At 42.2% G+C, this 20,170-nt stretch overlaps 1 protein-coding gene across 4 annotated transcripts in view; it reads right to left on the bottom strand.

Annotated features, from left to right (window-relative positions):
• Positions 1 to 20,170, bottom strand: part of brsk2a (BR serine/threonine kinase 2a) — a 527,560-nt gene that overhangs the window by 108,229 nt on the left and 399,161 nt on the right. For all 4 annotated transcript variants that reach the window (XM_090200985.1, XM_090200982.1, XM_090200992.1 and 1 more), the window contains exon 5: positions 16,178 to 16,294. In XM_090200985.1, the coding sequence (XP_090057111.1) occupies positions 16,178 to 16,294 (117 nt within the window). The remainder of the gene's footprint in view (positions 1 to 16,177; positions 16,295 to 20,170) is intronic.

The raw sequence follows: 20,170 nt of genomic DNA, 5'->3' as shown, positions 1-20,170 counted from the left end.
TCTGTTATCACCCAACGTAGTATGTGATTGTGAAGAAGAAACAATTGATTTTACAGGATCGTTCTTTCATCATTAAGTCTTTACTGTGAGTTTTTTTTTATTATTTACCTTTATTTAACTAGGCAAGTCAGTTAAGAATAAATTCTTATTTTCAATGACGGCCTAGGAACAGTGGGTTAACTGCCTGTTTTGGGGCAGAATGACAGATTTGTACCTTGTCAGCTCGGGGGTTTGAACCAACGCTCTAACCACCAGGCTACCCTGCCGTTTACACAACATTCCCATGTGGATTGTACAGTCTGCACTTTGCAGGGTTGTAACCTCACTTATATGATGGCTTACGCATAAACACTCACACAAATTACAACCAACAGAAACCATTCTTGACACCTTTCAATTTTGTTGTACTTGTAATTCAGCTTGCTGCTTTTTTACATTTTACAATGATTTCACTTTGTTATTACCCCAGGTAGTATGTGATTGTGAAAGAAGAAACAAGTGATTTTCCAGACACTATCTTTCTACTACACTACACATTTCTATTATGATGTCACCATATAATAGATTGCAGAGCATTCGATTTGCCCCCCAGCTCTGCTAAAACCATTGACAACTGAGTGCCGTTTTCAAGGGATTGTTAAATAAATGTTAACTATTTTGTTGTAATATCATAGTCAGAACTACAAATTGTATTCAATTATTCAATGCAAAACACATTTTACTCTATCATCAGAGTTATACAGCAAATAACTGCATGCTTCTCATGATCAGTAAACATCAGTTGATTATGCAATTTCAGATACGTTAGGTAAATTGGATATATGACAAGTATGAGTGGTTTAGATTAATTTTCCATCCTTTGTAGGCTCTGCCTGTCAAGCAGCAGAACGTGCAGAGGGGCTTATTTGCTGATGTACTGTTAGCTGGTAATGTTTACTTTGCAACCTACCAGTAGAAACTTTGTACAGTTGGCTAAACAGTGGTAAGTAGACCAAATGCACTTTTTCTCCAACCAACATATGCTTCCTAGTGAACTTAGCTAACATGATCACCTTTTCAACATTGTCTTTCACAGCTACAATAGTTATCCCGGAATCGCCTCTTCACTGTTGATGTTGAGACTCTGTGTTTTGAGGATACTATTTAATGAAGGTGCCAGTTGAAGACTTGTGACACTCTAATGTACTTGTCCTCTTGCTCAGTTGTGCACCGGGGCCTCCCACTCCTCTTTCTATTCTGGTTAGAGACAGTTTGCGCTGTTCTGTGAAGGGAGTAGTACACAGCGTTGTACGAGATCTTCAGTTTCTTGGCAATTTCTCGCATGGAATAGCCTTCATTTCTCAGAACAATAATAGACTGATGAGTTTCAGAAGAAAGTTCCTTTGTTTCTGGCCATTTTGAGCCTGTAATCAAACCCACAAATGCTGATGCTCCAGATACTCAACTAGTCTAAAGAAGGCCCGTTTTATTGCTTCTTTAATCAGGACAACAGTTTTCAGCTGTGCTAACATGATTGCGAAAGGGTTTTCTAATGATCAATTTGGCCTTTTAAAATTATAAACTTGGATTAGCTAACACAGGATGGTTGCTGATAATGGACCTCTGTATGCATATGTAGATATTCAATAAAAAAAATATGTAATTTCCAGCTACAATAGTCATTTACAACATTAACAATGTCTACACTGTATTTCTGATCAATTTGATGTTATTTTAAATGGACAATTTTTAAAAAATCTTTCAAAAACAAGGACATTTCTAAGTGACCCCACATTTTTTGAAAGGTAGTGTACCTGTATATTCAATGTATGTAATGAGTAGAAAATGCTTGAGGAAACATTTGTTCTTATAGTCTCCAAAGAAGGATGGATTTTTTTAAATGGCCATGATTTATTACCCTGTAAGCAAGGGTTCCACTAATCAGATTTTTCCAACAATCTGGTCAAGTCAGACTAGTTACACAATCAAGGAGCAGAAGAAAGAAGTATGGATTGTTAGAGAATATTAGTGTACTGTATTTGAACAGGACCAGTGTTTGCATATGGATGCTAGCTGTAAGTTAAATTAACAGGCTCATGCGACCTCAACTAGGGCCTTGCTCATTAGGGCACGCAACAGAAAATGTTTTGATTACTCCCTGTTTGTCTGTTTTCTTCTGTTTGGTGCCTAATGAACACAACCCAGCGAGGTGACATCTAAGTGACGTTTGCCCTCCCACCACTCCTGTTCCTATATTGCATCGTCTAACTAGCAGGATATTGGATCCTACTGAAAGCTTCTATCACAGGCCTGTAAACACAGAGCCCATTACCTGCCCATGAATAACACCGTTGACAGCTGAACTTCCTGCCTGACGCACTGTCAGGTGTGCTGATAATGAACCTCGCCACCGGGCCGATAGTGTTTGGCAATAATGCAAACAAGCACCTTATTCAAATACTTCCGCCGTGATTGCAGATGTCATACTGCATTATGCAAATGAGTGAGAGAGAACACGCGCTCGCTGATACACTAGGTTAAGCCGAGGCAAATGTCAAAACACACAAAACATCAGCGAAGCATGGGTGAATGGGAGCTGGTTATCCACGTACGTAGGTGACTTGCAGGGAATCTAAGGAACAGAGAACTACAAATAATTAGTATTGGATATTGGATATTGGATATTAATTTGTCAATACAAGGACAGCTGTGGCATTTTTCTGTGTCCACTCCTCTCTCCGGATCTGGGATAAAAGACTTTAAAAATCTCATCAAATACTTTGAGCCTGCTTGGAGTGTCAGATGGCCGATGTTTGCAGTTTTTGTTTATTAAAATCCTTACGAGTCGATTGACCCACCCATGCGTCAATTTAATTAACATATTAACAAAATCCTCATTATAAATTCAAGATAGAGATATCTGTTTTTTTGCATTGATGCGTCCCAATCCACCACCTCCGCCTATGTCCGCATCACGCATTTGCGGTGGAAAGTAGTTAGCGTGTTGGACTAGTACCCGAAAGGTTGCAAGTTCAAATCCCTGAGCTGACAAGGTACAAATCTGTCGTTCTGCCCCTGAACAGGCAGTTAACCCACTGTTCCTAGGCCGTCATTGAAAATAAGAATTTGTTCTTAACTGATTTGCCTAGTTAAATAAAGGTAAAAAAATAAATAAAATACAAATGTTTCTCAAACATCAAATTTCAAAGGTTAGGTGTTAACTACGAATGTTTAAGGTAAGGGATAGGATTAAACCAAAAATATCAAAAACACCGTTTTATTGTTGGATTCAAACATGCAACCTTTGGAATCAGAGGCAGATGCTTACACCCATCCACAACACCCAAGCAAAACTGAAACCTATTTGAAGGCAACAGTGCTCACGGTTGCCCCTAGTGGCTGGATTCCACATCATCTCCCGATGTCCTCAGACATGAAGGTGGACATTTGCCCCAGTCTGAGGTCCTGAGTGCTCTGGAGCAGGTTTTAATCAAGGATCTCTCTGTACTTTGCTCTGTTCATCTTTACCTCGATCCTAACTAGTCTCCCACTGCCTGCCGCTAAAAAACATCCCCACAGCATCCCCACAGCATGCTGCCACCACCATGAGTCACCGTAGGGATGGTGCCTGGTTTACTCTAGACGTGACACTTGGCATTCAGGACAAAGAATTTAATCTTGGTTTCATCAGACCAGAGAATCTTGTTTCTCACAGTGTGAGAGTCCTTAGAGGCATTTTGGCAAACTCCAAGCTGGTTGTCATGTGCCTTTTACTGAGGAGTGGCCTCCTTCTGGCAACTCTACCATAAAGGCCTTATTGGTGGAGTGCTGCAGAGATGGTTGTCCTTCTGGAAAGTTCTCCAATTTCCACAGAGGACCTCTGGAGCTCTGTCAGAGTGACCATCGGGTTCCTGACCAGGGCCTTTCTGCCCCGATTTCTCAGCTTGGCCAGGCAGCAAACTCTAAGAAGCGTCTTGGTGTTTCCAAACTTCTTACTTTTAAGAATGATGGAGGCCACTGTGTTCTTGGGGACATTCAATGCTGCAGAAACGTTTTGGTACCCTTCAGTAGATCTGTGCCTCGACACAATTCTGTCTCGGAGCTCTACGGAAAATTCCTTCGACCTCATGGCTTGGTTTTTGGTCTGGCATGCACTGTTAACTGTGGGACCTTATATAGACAGGTGTGTGCCTTTACAAAATATGTCCAATAAAGTAAACAAAAAAGTGTTAAGTGATGCCTAGAAGGCCGGTAACTTAGACCTCCGGAGCTGGTGCACGAAATGAGTAGCAGTACCGGGAGGATCCATGACAATGCAAGTGGTATCTCGCTCTCTCTTTATCTCTACCAAGCATTTCCCTTAGATTTTGTTTTATATGTAAGATAGAACGGCCCCTAAAGCAACTGCCAGGGCTGGCCACAAGAACATTTGCTATATAGCCGTAGAGTAGAAATGGCTGAGATAATATGGTTGGAGTATAACTGTTTTGATATTTCAAGGGATTTCAGGACAAAGAGTTGACAGCTAGCTTCTTGTCTAACATTCTCCATTGTCTACTTGCCTTTTCTCAGAACGACCACACACACACACACACACACACACACACACACACACACACACACACACACACACACACACACACACACACACACACACACGCAGGTGGCAAGGCTGGCACACACACATGCAGTACCAGTCAAAAGTCTGGACACATACTCATTCAAGGGTTTTTCTTTATTTTTAATATTTTCTACACTGAACAATACTAGTGAAGACATCAAAACTACGAAATAACACATGTAATCATGTAGTAACCTAAAAAGTGTTAATCAAATCAAAATCTATTTTATATTTGAGATTTTTCAAAGTAGCCACCCTTTGCCGTGATGACAGCTTTGCACACTCTTGGAATTCTCTCAACCAGCTTTATGAGGTAGTCACCTGGAATGCATTTCAATTAACAGGTGTGCCTTGTTAAAAGTTAATTTGTGAAATTTCTATCCTTCTTAATGCGTTTCAGCCAATCCGTTGTGTAGTGACAAGGTAGGAATGGGTATACAGAAGCACTATTTGGTCAAAGACCAAGTTCATATTATTGCAAGAACATCTCCAAAAAGCAAAGACAAATGACAGTCCATCATTATGTTAAGACACGAAGGTCAGTCAGTACAGAAAAAGTCAAGAACTTTTAAAGTTTCTTCAAGTGCAGTCGCAAAACCCATCAAGCGGTATGATGAAACTGGCTCTCATGAGGACCACCACAAGAAAGGAAGACCCAGAGTTACCTTTGCTGCAGAGGATAAGTTCATTAGAGTTACCAGCCTCAGAAATTGCAGCCCAAATAACAGACACATCTCAACATCAACTCTTCAGATGAGACGGTGTGAATCAGGCCTTCATGGTCAAATTGCTGCAAAGAAACCACTACTAAAGGACACCAATTAGAAGAAGAGACTTGCTTGGGCCAAGAAACACGAGCAATGGGCATTGGACCGGTGGAAATCTGTCCTTTGGTCTGAAGTGTCCAAATTTGAGATTTTTGATTCCAACCTCCGTGTCTTGTGAGATAGAGTAGGTGAACAGATGATCTCTGCATGTGTGGTTCCCACCGTGAAGCATGGAGGAGGAGGTATGATTTTGTGGGGGTGCATTGCTGGTGACGCTGTCTGTGATTTATTCAGAATTCAATGCAAACTTAACCAGCATGGCTACCACAGCATTCTGCAGGGATACGCCATCCCATCTGGTTTGCGCTTAGTGGGACAATCATTTGTTTTCCAACAGGACAATGAACCAACACACCTCCAGGCTGTGTAAAGGCTTTTGACCAAGAAGGAGAGTGATGGAGTGCTACATGAGATGACCTGGCCTCCACAATCACCTGATGTCAACCCAATTGAGATGGTTTGGGATGAGTTGGACCGCAGAATGAAGGAAAAGAAGCAAACAAGTGCTCAGAATATGTGTGAACTCCTTCAAGACTGTTGGAAAAGCATTCCAGGTGAAGCTGGTTGAGAGAATGCCAAGAGTGTGCAAAGCGATCATCAAGGCAAATGATGGGTATTTTGAAAAATCTAAAATATATTTTTATTTGTTTTTTTGGGCTAGACGTGCCCGCTAGCAACCCACCTAGACAACATCCGGTGAAATTGCAGTGCACGAAATTCAAAATACAAAAATCATAATATTAAACATTCATGAAAAAACAAGTGTCATACATAATTTAAAAGTTTAACTTCTTGTTAATCCAACCACTTTGTCAGATTTCAAAAAGGCTTTACGGCGAAAGCATACCATGCGATTATCTGAGGACAGCGCCCCGCATACAAAACATTAAAAACATTTTCCATACCAGCAGAGGCATCACAAAAGTCAAAAATAGCAATAAAATTCCTCTGTTTGCAATCCCAAGGGTCCCAGCTACATAATAAATGTTTGTTTTGTTCGATAAAGTCCTTTTCCCACAAAAGTCAGTTTAGTTGGCGCGCTTGATTCAGTAATCCACCTGTTCCACTCGTTCAAAATGCATACAAAGGAATCCCAAAAGTTACCAATAAACTTCGTCCAAACAAGTCAAACAACGTTTCAAATCAATCCTCAGGTACCCTAATGTGTAAATAAACAATCAAATTGAAGACGGAGAATAGTGTGTTTAATACCAAAGATGAATTACGAAGTGCACGCCCTTGTCCATGCGAGCCACAACACTACAGTCAAAATGCGAGCCACCTTGAAAAACTACAAATTCTAGCTACTTTTTCAAAAAATAAGCCTGAAACACTTTATATAGACTTGACATCTAGTGGAAGCCATAGGAACTGCAATCTGGGAGGATTTCCTTAGATTTTCCCATAGACAGGCATTTCAATGGGTGGTCACCTCAAAAATGGATTATCCTCGGGTGTTTGCCTGCCATATCAGTTCTGTTATACTTTTTTAACAGTTTTAGAAACTTCAGAGTGTTTTCTAGCCAATGCTACCAATTATATGCATATCCTAGCTTTGGGCATCAGAACTTCCGAATACTGCCCCCTATCCCTAAGATGTTATCTTCTTATGGCTAGGGGTTCCCCTCGACAACATTCCCCTGAAAAGGCAGCGCGCGAAATTCAAAAATATTTTGGGGAAATATTTAACTTTCACACATGACCAAGTGCAATACACCAAATGAAAGATAAACTTCTTGTTAACTAGATAATTACCACCAACCCTGGACTGTCTTGTCTCACTACGCACATCTGGTTCCCATTCCCCGATTAGTATGTGTATATATGTGCCCTCTGTTCCCCATTGTCCTTGTCGTTTATTGTCCCTTGTCCGTTGGCGCTTTGATGGCGCGCCAGCGAGATGCAAGCGATTCCTTCTGCAATACGACCTGTACCTCGCTCGCAACACCGAGGCTGTCTCCGGGAGAGACAGGGTCGCCAACGTCATCTCTGCACTGACCGGACGGGCTCTGGATTGGGGTGCTGCAGTCTGGGAAACGGGCGGACCCGAGGTCGAGTCCTGCGAGTGCTTCACCCTCTTTTCCGCTCTGTGTTTGATCATGTTGTGGAGGGTCGAAAGAGGGGTGAGCACCTACTCCGACTACGCCAGGGATCTAGGACCGCCAAGGCAGCAGCTACTCTTCCTGGGGTCCAGCAAAATTATCGCAGTTTATACAATAAAAAAAACTACAATACATTCAGCCTGTGTGCCCTTCAGGCCCATACTCCACCACTGCCACATATAAATAGTACAAAATCCATGTGTAAGTGTGTGTATAGTGCGTATGCTATCATGCGTGTGTGTGTATGCACCTATGTTTGTGTTGCTTCACAGTCCCCGCTGTTCCATAAGGTGTATTTTTATCAGTTTCTTTTATGAAATGTTACTGCTTGCATGAGTTACTTGTGGAATAGAGTTCCATGTAGTCATGGCTCTATTTAGTACTGTGCACCTTCCATAGTCTGTTCTGGACTTGGGGACTGTGAAGAGACCTCTTGCGGAATGTCTTGTGGGGTATGCTTGGGTGTCCGACCTGTGCACCAGTAGTTCAAACAGACAGCTCGGTGCATTCAACATGTCAATACATCTCATAAATACCTTGCATGTCAATACGTCACCAGCCTCCTTGAACTTCTGTTTTGTTTAGAAGGAAGATGGGTGCCCCTGCATTGATTATTGAACACTGAATAAAGCCACCGTTAAGTTCAGCTATCCTTTACCCCTCATCCCAACCACCATCAAACAAATTCACGGGGAGCAGTACTTCACGAAACTGGACTTGTGGAGTGCCTACAATCTGGTGCACATTCGTGCAGGCAACGTCCTTTTCCACGACCAAGGGGCATGGCGAGTATCTCGTAATGACTTTTGGCCTGACTAATCCTCCTTCAGTCTTTCAGGCCTTTATTAGCAAAGTGTTTCAGGACATGTTGGGATGGGGCATAGTGGTTTATGTAGATTACATTTTGGTTTCTTCTGCTGACCGCGCCCAGCATGTCTCATTAGTCAGCGCTGTGCTGGGAAGACTGTTGGAGCACAATCTATATGTTAAACAAGATTACATTTCCAACTATTTCCGGAGTTTCATCCGGGGCTTCAGCACGGTGCTCACGACTCTTACATCTTTGCTGACAGGAGGTCCCCAGTGGCTTTGTTGGATGGCGGAGGTGGAGAGGGCATTCGAGACACTGAAGGCACGCTTCACCACTGCTCCCGTGCTAGCACATCCCGATCCATTCACTCCCCTTCATCGTCGAAGTAGATGAAGATCGAATATGCCTCCGAAGTAGGAGTCGAGGCAGTGCTGTTCTAGTGCACCAGAATCCCTCCAGAACCCCACCCTCTGTAGTGGCTTGTGGTCGGAGGCCAAACAATTGCCATACCAGGCAGTGATGCAACCAGATGCTCTCGATGGTGCAGTTGTAGAACCTTCTGAGGATCTGAGGAACCAAGACAAATCTTTTCAGTCTCCTGAGGGGGAATAGGTTTTGTCGTGCCATCTTCAAGACTGACTTGGTGTGCTTGGACCATGTTAGTTTGTTGGTCAATCTGTTCCACTGCAGCCCCGTCGATGAGAATGGGGCGTGATTGGTCCTCTTTTTCCTGTTGTCCACAATCATGTCCTTTGACTTGATCACGTTGAGGGAGAGGTTGTTGTCCTGGCACCACAGGGCCAGGTCTCTGACCTCCTCCCTATAGTCTCGTCATTGTCGGTGATCAGGCCTACCACAATGATAGTCTTGGAGTCGTGCCTGGCCGTGCAGTCATGAGTGAACAGAGAGTACTGGAGGGGGCTGAGCACGCACCCCTGAGGTGCAACTGTGTTGAGGGTCAGCGTGGCAGATGTGTTATTACCTACCCTTACCACCTGGGGGCGGACCATCAGGAAGTCCAGAATCCATTTGCAGAGGGAGGTGTTTAGACCCAGGGTCCTAAGCTTACTGATGAGCTTGAGGGCACTCTGGTGGTAAACGCTGAGCTATAGTCAATGAATAGCATTCTCACATACAGTAGGTGTTCTTTTTGTCCAGGTGGGAAAGGGCTGTGTGGAGTGGAATAGAGATTGCATCTTTTGGGGCAGTATGCAAATTGGAGTGGGTCTAGGGTTTCTGGGATGATGGTATTGATGTGAGCCATGACCAGGCTTTCAAAGCACTTCATGACTACAGACGTGAGAGCTATGGGTGGGTAGTCATTTAGGTAGATTACCTTTGTGTTCTTGGGCACGGGCACTATGGTGGTCTGCTTGTTAATGTCCCGTTGGTAGTTTATTCTTCCGCGCAACTCAATTTTATTCTCCAAGGATTACGTTTGCTAGCAGAATGGAGGGAAGTGGGGGTTTATTCGACCGCCTACGAATTCTCAGAAGGCAGCACCCCCTTCGGATCCTGTTTCTCTGCCTCCTCTTCACGCAGATCACAGGGATCAGGGACTGTTTCAGAGGAAGCGGTATATCCTTCACGTCGGGCTCGTCAGAGGCGTAAAAGGAAGAAAAAATGTTTTTTACCTTTATTTGCATGCGGGAGCGTAATACTTGCCTGACACTAATTAGCATAACGCAACGGACATAAATATCCCTAGAAAGTATTCCTATTCATGAAAATCACAAATGAAATATATTGAGACACAGCTTAGCCCTTTTTTAATCACCCTGTCATCTCAGATTTTCAAAATATGCTTTACAGCCAAAGCTAGACAAGCATTTGTGTAAGTTTATCGATAGCCTAGCACAGCATTTTGTCCAGATAGCAGCAGGTAACTTGGTCACGGAAATCAGAAAAGCAATCAATTTAAATCGCTTACCTTTCATTAGCTTCAGATGTTTTCACTCACGACACTCCCAGTTAGATAGCAAATGTTCCTTTTTTCCAAAAATAATATTTTTGTAGGCAAAATAGCTTCGTTTGTTCTTCACGTTTGGCTGAGAAAACGCCTTGAAATTGCAGTCACGAAAACTGCGAAAAATATTCCAAATTAGCTCCATAATATCGACAGAAACATGGCAAACTTTCTTTATAATCCTCAAGGTCCTCAAGGTGTTTTTCAAATATCTATTTGATAATATATCCATCGGGACAATTAGTTTTTCAGTAGGACCGATTGGAGTAATGGCTACCTCTGTATTTTACGCGAGAGTCACCCTGGGAGCCATCAGGTGACCACTTGCGCAATGTAGCCACTTACGGCTATTCTTCAATATAAATGCGTAAAACTACGTCACAATGCTGTAGACACCTTCGGGAATTCGTAGAAAGCGTAATCTGGTTGATAGCTCATTCACAGCTCAAAAGGGACTCATTGGAACGCAGCGCTTTCAAAACCTGGGGCACTTCCGGATTGGATTTTTCTCAGGCTTTCGCCTGCAACATCAGTTCTGTTATACTCACAGACAATATCTTTACAGTTTTGGAAACGTTAGAGTGTTTTCTATCCTAAGCTGTCAATTATATGCATATTCTAGCATCTTGTCCTGACAAAATATCCCGTTTAAAACGGGAACGTTTTTTTTCCAAATATGAAAATACTACCCCTAGAGTCGCAAGAGGTTTTAACTAGGCAAGTAAGTTAAGAACTAATTCTTATTTTCAATGACTGCCTAGGAACAGTGGGTTAACTGCCTGTCCGTGGTGAATAATCGCAGTCCTGATGTCCAGAAGGTTTTTCAGGCATAAGAAATGGTAGAGGCAAAATTATGTAAGGGCTTGACCTCATTTCCGGTCACAACTTGTTTATGTGTTGCTGTGCGATTTATTGCTAACCTTACTTTTCTACCTGCCAACTTCACGGTTTTTACTTTTTAATTACGTTTTATATTTACATTTTTTCCCCTCGCTCTACTTCTTTCATTCAACTCTTTCACCCCGGAAGCTTTATCTGGATGTGGTTCATCAGGACCTCCACCAGCCGAAGATAAGAAGTAACATTAACATTATTTCTTCTAATTGCAGTCGCTGTACTCATAATATACATGAGAACGGTTGCCTTATGGCAAGGATAGCTGTGTTGCAAGCCCAGCTTCAGATGCCATCATTAGGCAAGGGTAATTTAAGTGTAGGAATGGATGAAACAGCATCTGTGCCACAAATAAGTACAGATAGTAGTATAAATCCACTCGCACAGTCCCCACAGCCGGACAATTCTCTCATGGCTTCTGGAAGGAAATGCTGTGGGAATGCTCCACCGGTGTCACTCATCAATTTGGAAACACAAATTGTTCTACACGGACAAGTTCTGGCCTGGTTTAGATCTTATCTGTCGGAAAGATATCAGTCTGCCTCTGTGAATGGTTTGTCCTCTGACAAATCAACTGTATATTTCGGTGTTCCTCAAGGCTACGTTTTAGGACCACTATTGTTTTCACTATATATTTTACCTCTTGGTGATGTCAACCGGAAACATAATGTTAACTTTCACTGCTATGCGGGCGACACACCGCTATACTTTCCGATGAAACATGGTGAAGCCCCAAAATTGCCATCTCTGGAAGCCTGTGACATAAGGAAGTGGATGGTGGCAAACTTTCTACTTTTAAACTTAGACAAAACAGAGATGCTAGTTCTAGGTCCCAAGAAACAAAGAGATCTTCTGTTAAATTTGACAATTCATCTTGATGGTTGTATATTCGTCTCAAATAAAACTGTGAAGGACCTCGGCATTACTCTGGACCCTAATCTCTCTTTTGACGAACATATCAAGACTGTTCCAAGGACAGCTTTTTTCCATATACGTAACATTGCAAAATTCAGAAACCTTTTGTCCAAAAATGACGCAGAAAAATTAATCCATGCTTTTGCCACTTCTAGGTGAGACTACTGCAATGCTCTACCTTCCGGCTACCCGGATAAAGCACTAAAGAAACTTCAGTTAGTGCTAAACACGGCTGCTAGAATCTTGACTAGAACCAAAAAATGTGATCATATTATCCCAGTGCTAGCCTCTCTACACTGGTTTCCTGTTAAGGCTAGTGCTGATTTCAAGGTTTTACTGCTAACCTACAAAGCATTACATGAGCTTTTTCCTACCCATCTTTTTGATTTGGTCCTGCCGTATATACCTACATGTACGCTATGGTCACAAGATGCAGGCATCCTTACTGTCCCTAGAATTTCTAAGCAAACGGCTGGAGGCAGAGCTTTTTCCTATAGAGCTCAATTTTTATGGAATGGTCTGCCTATCCATGTGAGAGATACAGACTCAGTCTCAACCCTTAAGTCTTACTGAATACTCATCTCCTCAGTAGGTCCTATGATTGAGTGTAGTCTGGCCCAGAAGTGTGAAGGTGAACGGAAAGGCACTGGAGAAACGAACCGCCCTTGCTGTCTCTGCCTGGCCGGTTCCCCTCTCTCCACTGGGATTCTCTGCCTCAAACCCTATTACAGGGGCTGAGTAACTGGCTTACTGGTGCTCTTCCATGCCGTCCCTAGGAGGGGTTCGTCACTTGAGTGGGTTAAGTCACTAATGTGATCTTCCTGTCCGGGTTGGCGCCCCCCTTGGGTTTGTGCCGTGGGGGAGATCTTCGTGGGCTATACTTGGCCTTGTCTCAGGATAGTAAGTTGGTGGTACAATATATTCCTCTAGTGATGTGGGCTGTGCTTTGGCAAAGTGGGTGGGGTTATATCCTGGCTGTTTGGCCCTATCGTCGGACGGGGCTACAGTGTCTCCGACCCCTCCTGTCTCAGCCTCCTGTAATTATGCTGCAATAGTTTGTGTCGGGGGGCTATGGTCAGTCTGTTATACCTGGAGTATTTCTCCTGTTTTATCCGGTGTCCTGTATGAATTTAAGTATGCTCTCTCTTATTCTCTCTCTCTTTCTTTCTCTTGGAGGACCTGAGACCTAGGATAAATCCTCAGGACTACCTGGCCTAATGACTCATTGCCGTCCCCAGTCCACCTGGTCATGCTGCTGCTCCAGTTTCAATTGTTCTGTCTGTGGCTGACCTGTTCACCGGACGCGGTACCTTGTCCCAGACCTGCTGTTTTCAACTCTCTAGTGACAGCAGGAGCGGTAGAAATACTCAGAATGATCGGCTATGAAAAGCCAACTGACATTTACTCCTGAGGTGCTGACCTGTTGCACCCTCTACAACCACTGTGATTATTATTATTTGACCCTGCTGGTCATCTATGAACATTTGAACATCTTGAACATGTTCTGTTATAATCTCCACCCGGCACAGCCAGAAGAGGACTGGCCACCCGTCATAGCCTGGTTCCTCTCTAGGTTTCTTCCTAGGTTCCGGCCTTTCTATGGAGTTTTACCTGGCCACCGTGCTTCTACACCTCCATTGCTTACTGTTTGGGGTTTTAGGCTGGGTTTCTGTACAGCACTTTGTGACATCAGATGATGTAAGAAGGGCTCTATAGATATTTTTTGATTGATTGATGTACAAAATAAGTTTAAAAAATAAGTTACAAACAACGCAAATGAACAAACAAAAAAACACGGGGGCATCTTACACCGGACCAACACATTACAGCATTGTAAAAACACAACTGTCTTACCTATTGGGATCACAAATACAAAGCAAAATGCAGTGCTATCTGGCCCGAAATCAACAATACGCTATGGCAGATTATGTGACTATGATTAGGCACATTTATTGGGTTTATAAACGCGGATACTTTTGCGGCACAGTCGATGCCACGCAGGGCTACGGGCCAGAAGGTTTAGGGTTCGCCGACACCCACAGACGAGCTCACTCTCCCTGCTTGTTTCATTACATTACAATCAGAGCTAGCTGCAAACAATGATCAGCTAGGGGGATATCAGATGTTCAACATTTTTATACCATGTTTACAGTTATATAAAATATATGCAATGGATTTTCCACCAACAGGGTTCTGTGCCAACCACACAAAATGATAAATAAAGTATACCGACTTTGGGACCTTCAATATCATGACATGACAATCTCTGAATGTCATTCAACTTTTTGTTGTTTTGTAAGAGATGTCTCTGTCCATTCATTAATTGGCCACTGCACAGTTTGGATTGATTGGTATAATTCGTCACAAAAATTTGTAGTGATTTCTTTGCAGAATTTCAACCACGAAGGCCTGATTCACGCAGTCTCCTCTGAACAGTTGATGTTGAGATGTGTCTGTATCTTGAACTTTGTGAAACATTTATTTGGGCTGCAATCTGACGCTGGTAATTCTAATGAACTTATCCTCTGCAGCAGAGGTAACTCTGGATCTTCCTTTCCTGTGGCGGTGGTCCTCATGAGAGCGAGTTTCATCATAACGCTTCGTGGTTTTTGCAACTGCATTTGAAGAAACATTCAAAGTTTGACATTTTCCGATTTGACTGACCTTCATGTCTTAACAATGATGGACTGTCGTTTCTCTTTGCTTATTTGAGCTGTTCTTGCAATAATATGGATTTGGTATTTTACCAAATAGGTTATCACTCCTACCTTGTCACAACACAACTAATTGGCTCAAACGCATTAAGAAGGAAAAAAATTCCACAAATTACCGTTTAACAAGGCACACCTGTTAATTGAAATGCATTCCAGGTGAGTACCTCATGAAGCTGGTTGAGAAAATGCCAAGAGTGTGCAAAGCTGTCATCAAGGCAAAGGTTGGCTACTTTGACGAATCTAAAATGTAAAATATATTTTGATTTGTTTAACACTTTTTTTGGTGATTCCATATGTGTAAGGGAAGACATCAAAACTATGAACTATTATTCTACAATGTAGAAAATAATACAAATAAAGAACAACCCTTGAATGAGTAGGTGTGTCCAAACTTTTGACTGGTAATGTATGAGCGACTGTGTCCAACACACCACAACCTGGTATTATATTGGGCACCTACTGACCCCAAAAATATGTATTTTTTTATTTTCTTCTCAAGGACATGTAGTGCTAAATTTAAAAAGTTTAAGGAAATACAGGGAAGAGCCACATTACTACAAGACAAAACCACTCACTCAATCAAGCATGATGGTCTTGTCTTACAAGTAGTGGAATGGGATTATTGTGTGAAGAATCCAATATTTTAACTTCTATGCAGTACAAATCACAATATTGTGGGAGTAGCCCCAATTGAGTATAATATGTTTGTCACGTTCTGACAATAGTTCCTTTATTATGTCTTTGTGTTAGTTTGGTCAGGGCGTGAGTTGGGGTGGGTAGTCTATGTTCTTTTTTCTATGTTGTGTTTATGTGTTTGGCCTGGTATGGTTCTCAATCAGAGGCAGGTGTCGTTCGTTGTCTCTGATTGAGAATCATACTTAGGTAGCCTGTTTTCCCCATTTTGGTTGTGGGTGTTTCATTTTCTGTTTAGTGTTTTTCTGCACCTTACAGGACTGTTTTTTTTTTTACGTTGTTGTTTTGTATTTCAGTGTTCCATTATTAAAATCATGAACACGTACCACGCTGCGCTTTGGTCCACACCTTCTTCCACCTACGAAAGCCGTTACAATGTTTGAGAAGGTTTGAGTCCTAAGCAACATACACATTGTTTGAACTACAATAGACCAACATACATACGTAGCTACTATAGTATGTCAAAACTGTGTGCTGGAAAACCTTGGTAGAGCATGGGTGATGTAGGCACTGTGGTGTTCATGAATTTCCTTTCCTTTTCGGCTTCAGACCAATGTCTACTTATCACTTAAAATGAAGTTTTTGTTTTCAATTGTTTGACTCCTGTGATGCTCTGTCCTTATACTCCTGTACTAACATTTTATTCTGTACTCACCCACAGCTGGTCTCCAGCAGACTGTCGCCGACCTGTAGAGAGGCCATGCCAAAGTCTGCTACCCTGATGTTGTTCTTCTCATCTAACAACAGGTTCTCTGGCTTCAAATCTCTGTGGCTGGGAGGGAGAGAGGGGACGAAGGACAGGGAGGGAGACAGAGAGTAAGAGAAAGCAAATGGTTAGCAAATGTACAATACATTGAGTATGAGCCAATTATGTTTTAGCTTTGGCATTAATCAAACATCCTATGGATTAGTGCACACACACACAGACACACACAAATGCTATCATTGAAGTTGTTTGTGGTGACAAGGGGCATCGTACAAAACAAAGTAATCAGTGATTGAATCGTCTCTAACCAATCAGAGTATCAAAGCCAACGATGAATTTTCAAACCACCGCTTTACCCACGTGTATTCTGGCCCAACCCATCAGTTTCCGGACCAATCAGACGGCCGCGAATGTATTCACATTCAGTGAAGGTTCGGGGAGGTAATCAGATTCAGAGAAGAAACTAACATCCGTGAGCATGGTTTTGCGTTTGGCCGGAGCAAGGAGCCTGGAGTAGCCAAGCAAATTCAGTCCATGAGTACGAGAAACCAATTAAACCTTCCACTACTACTAAAGTAATCACCGATTAGAAATGAGTGAACAGGCAAAAGCCATGTCTAAACAGTGACTTGTTCAGGGAAGAGCTAGGGAAGGATGCACTTTTAAGCAATTAGTGCGCACAGTAATAAAACATTTTGCCCCATAGCAAAATGTTTTGTAATGGAAACCAAAAACAAACATCACTTATTGGACAATTCAGCTAGGTACCTCCCGTTTTCAGCCCAAGTCGTTCCTACTGAATACAATCCTGGTGTGGGAGACGACCGAGCATACAGCTGCTGTGTCCCTCTCGCTCATCTCTGAACAGGCCTTAAGACACAGGGAGAGAGACTCCAATGCTTCCCACAGTTGTGTCAAGTTGGCTGGATGTCATGTGGGTGGTGGACCATACTTGATACACGCAGGAAACTGTTCAGTGTGCAAAATCCAGAAGTGTTGCAGTTCTTGACACAAACCTGTGCGCATAGCACCTACTAGCATACCCCATTCAAAGGCACTTAAATCTTTTCTTGCCCATTCACCCTCTGAATTGCACACATACACAATGCATGTCTCAATTGTCTCAAGGCTCAGTGGTGGAAAAAGTATCCTATTGGCATACTTGAGTAAAAGTATAGATACCTTTTAATAGAAAGTTACTCAAGTAAAAGTGAAAGTTACCCAGTAAAATAGTACTTGAGTAAAAGTATTCGGTTTTAAATATACTTAAGTATCAAAAGTAAATGTAATTGTTAAAATATACTTAAGTATCAAAAGTATAATAATTTCAAATTCCTTATATTTAGCGAAGCAGACACCATTTTCTTGTTTTTAAAATGTATGGATAGCCAGGGGCATACTCCAACACTCCGATACTATTTACAAAAGATGCATTTGTGTTTAGTGAGTCTGCCAGACCATAGGCAGTCGGGATGACAACGTGTTGTCTTGATAAGTGTGAAAATTTCACAATTTTCCTATCCTGCTAAGCATTCCATACATTGTGAGGGAAAATGTATGGAGTAAAAAGGACAATATTTTATTTAGGAATGTAGTGAAGTAAAAGTTGTTAAAAATATAAATAGTAAAGTACAGTGCAGATACTCCAAAAAACGACTTAAGTAGTACTTTCAAGTATTGTTACTTAAGTACTTTACACCCCCGCAAAGGATTAAATTCCTTCTTTAACCTCTCTCCTACTCTTCATATACACTGATTGAAGTGGATTTAACAAGTGATATCAATAAGGGATCTTAGCTTTCACCTGGATTCACCAGATCAGTCTCTGTCAGGTGATCGAAATGTTTTGTATACTCCGCGTAAGTAGATATGAAGAGCAGCAGACGTTGAATCCCTTTACGACTGGGATTGAGTGACCACAGTGTTGGATGATGTGATCTTGAGGTTAAAGAGACATTTTGATGTGAGAACTTTCAAAGGCAGTGAGCCGTTTCTTGATCATCCGTTTAGCATCTATTCCTGGTTAGCATTTTTCCCGACACGACATCATACTGTGCTGCTGTGAGGATGTCTGCCAAGCCACAGCTGAGAGCTGTCTGACTGTATGTGTGCGGCACATGCACAAAACACACTCAAGCACAAACACAGGCCCATGCAAACGCAAGCACGCATGTGCACCCACACGCACACACACTCCCTCTCTCTCTTCCTCTAGGCTGGTCTCGATACTTTAAACAGATATGTATCTTTGCCGAGATCAAAGAGATGGTGAGAGATACTGCCACAGGACAGGATGTCAGGGTGTCATGGAAGCGCTTTAATCTTTTCCTGAGCTAATGATAGAGGGAGCAACAATGGCTGCCATGACTGCCTGACAAATCTCTTTGAAGAGTGGCTCATCAAAATGGACGTTTAACCTCCTATGACATAATTTCTGGCTGGGGTGAATCCTCAAGGGGATTCATTCTGCTTTCAGAACTTTTCCCAGCTAACACATTATCATTCCAAGAACAGTCAGGGAACATTTTTTCTTCAACCAAAGGACAACTTTTAGGGAACATTACAGGAATGTTCTGTGTTAGCTGGATCGTGCTTCATTCATAAAACCAGAGTTGTAGCACAGCCGATATGTTTTTATGTATCTATTTGGTGCATTATGATAGTCGGATTATGATAGTCGGTTTTATATTGCATAGTTAAAATACTTTGTAATGGAAATAACATTGTAATACCCATACAGTTTAATATCTTATTTTCAGCATTTGAAGTTAAAGATTTGTGAGAGTGATTGGTTGTTTTGTTTACAGCAGATTATTATTGTAAGCTATATGGGTAAATAACAGCCTAGACTGAACAAAATGTTAAATGTGTTTTAAAAGTAAGAATACCCTTCAATATTTACTGCATCTGTACAGTGAGGGGAAAAAAGTATTTGATCCCCTGCTGATTTTGTACGTTTGCCCGCTAACAAAGAAATGATCAGTCTATAATTTTAATGGTAGGTTTATTTGAACAGTGAGAGACAGAATAACAACAAAAAAATCAAGAAAAAAGCTTGTCAAAAACGTTATAAATTTATTAGCATTTTAATGAGGGAAATAAGTATTTGACCCCTGTGCAAAACATGACTTAGTACTTGGTGGCAAAAACCCTTGTTGGCAATCAGAGGTCAGATGTTTCTTGGTTTTGGCCACCAGGTTTGCACACATCTCAGGAGGGATTTTGTCCCACTCCTCTTTGCAGATGTAGAGGGAGCTGAGGGTTCGAGTTGCCAAACGTCAGCCTCGAAACCTTAATCAAGTCATTAAGGTTTCGAGGCTAACGTTTGGCAACTTGAACCTTCAGCTCCCTCTACATATTTATTTAAGGTCTGGAGACGGGCTAGGCCACTCTAGGACCTTAATGTGCTTCTTCTTGAGCCACTCCTTTGTTGCCTTGGCTGTGTGTTTTGGATCAATGTCATACTGGAATACCCATCCACGACACATTTTCAATGCCCTGGCTGAGGGAAAGAGGTTCTCACCCAAGATTTGACAGTACATGGCCCCGTCCATCGTCCCTTTGATGCGGTGAATTTGTCATGTCCCCTTAGCAGAAAAACACCCCCAGAGCATAATGTTTCCACATCCATGTTTGACGGTGGGGATGGTGTTCTTGGGGTCATAGGCAGCATTCCTCCTCCAAACACGGCGAGTTGATGCCAAAGAGCTCCATTTTGGTCTCATCTGACAATAACACTTTCACCCTGTTGTCCTCTGAATCATTGATGTTCATTGGCAAACTTCAGATGGGCATGTATATGTGCTTTCTTGAGCAGGGGGACCTTGTGGGCGCTGCAGGATTTCAGTCCTTCACGGAGTAGTGTATTACCAATTGTTTTCTTGGTGACTATGGTCCCAGCTGCCTTGAGATCATTGACAAGATCCTCCCGTGTAGTTCTGG

The sequence above is a fragment of the Oncorhynchus mykiss genome, chromosome 2 (assembly GCF_057628025.1).
Source record: "Oncorhynchus mykiss isolate SJ-2025 chromosome 2, ASM5762802v1, whole genome shotgun sequence".
Lineage (NCBI taxonomy): Eukaryota > Metazoa > Chordata > Actinopteri > Salmoniformes > Salmonidae > Oncorhynchus > Oncorhynchus mykiss.
The sequence above is the reverse complement of the archived record's forward strand: the minus strand, read 5'-3'. Positions and strand labels throughout refer to the sequence as shown.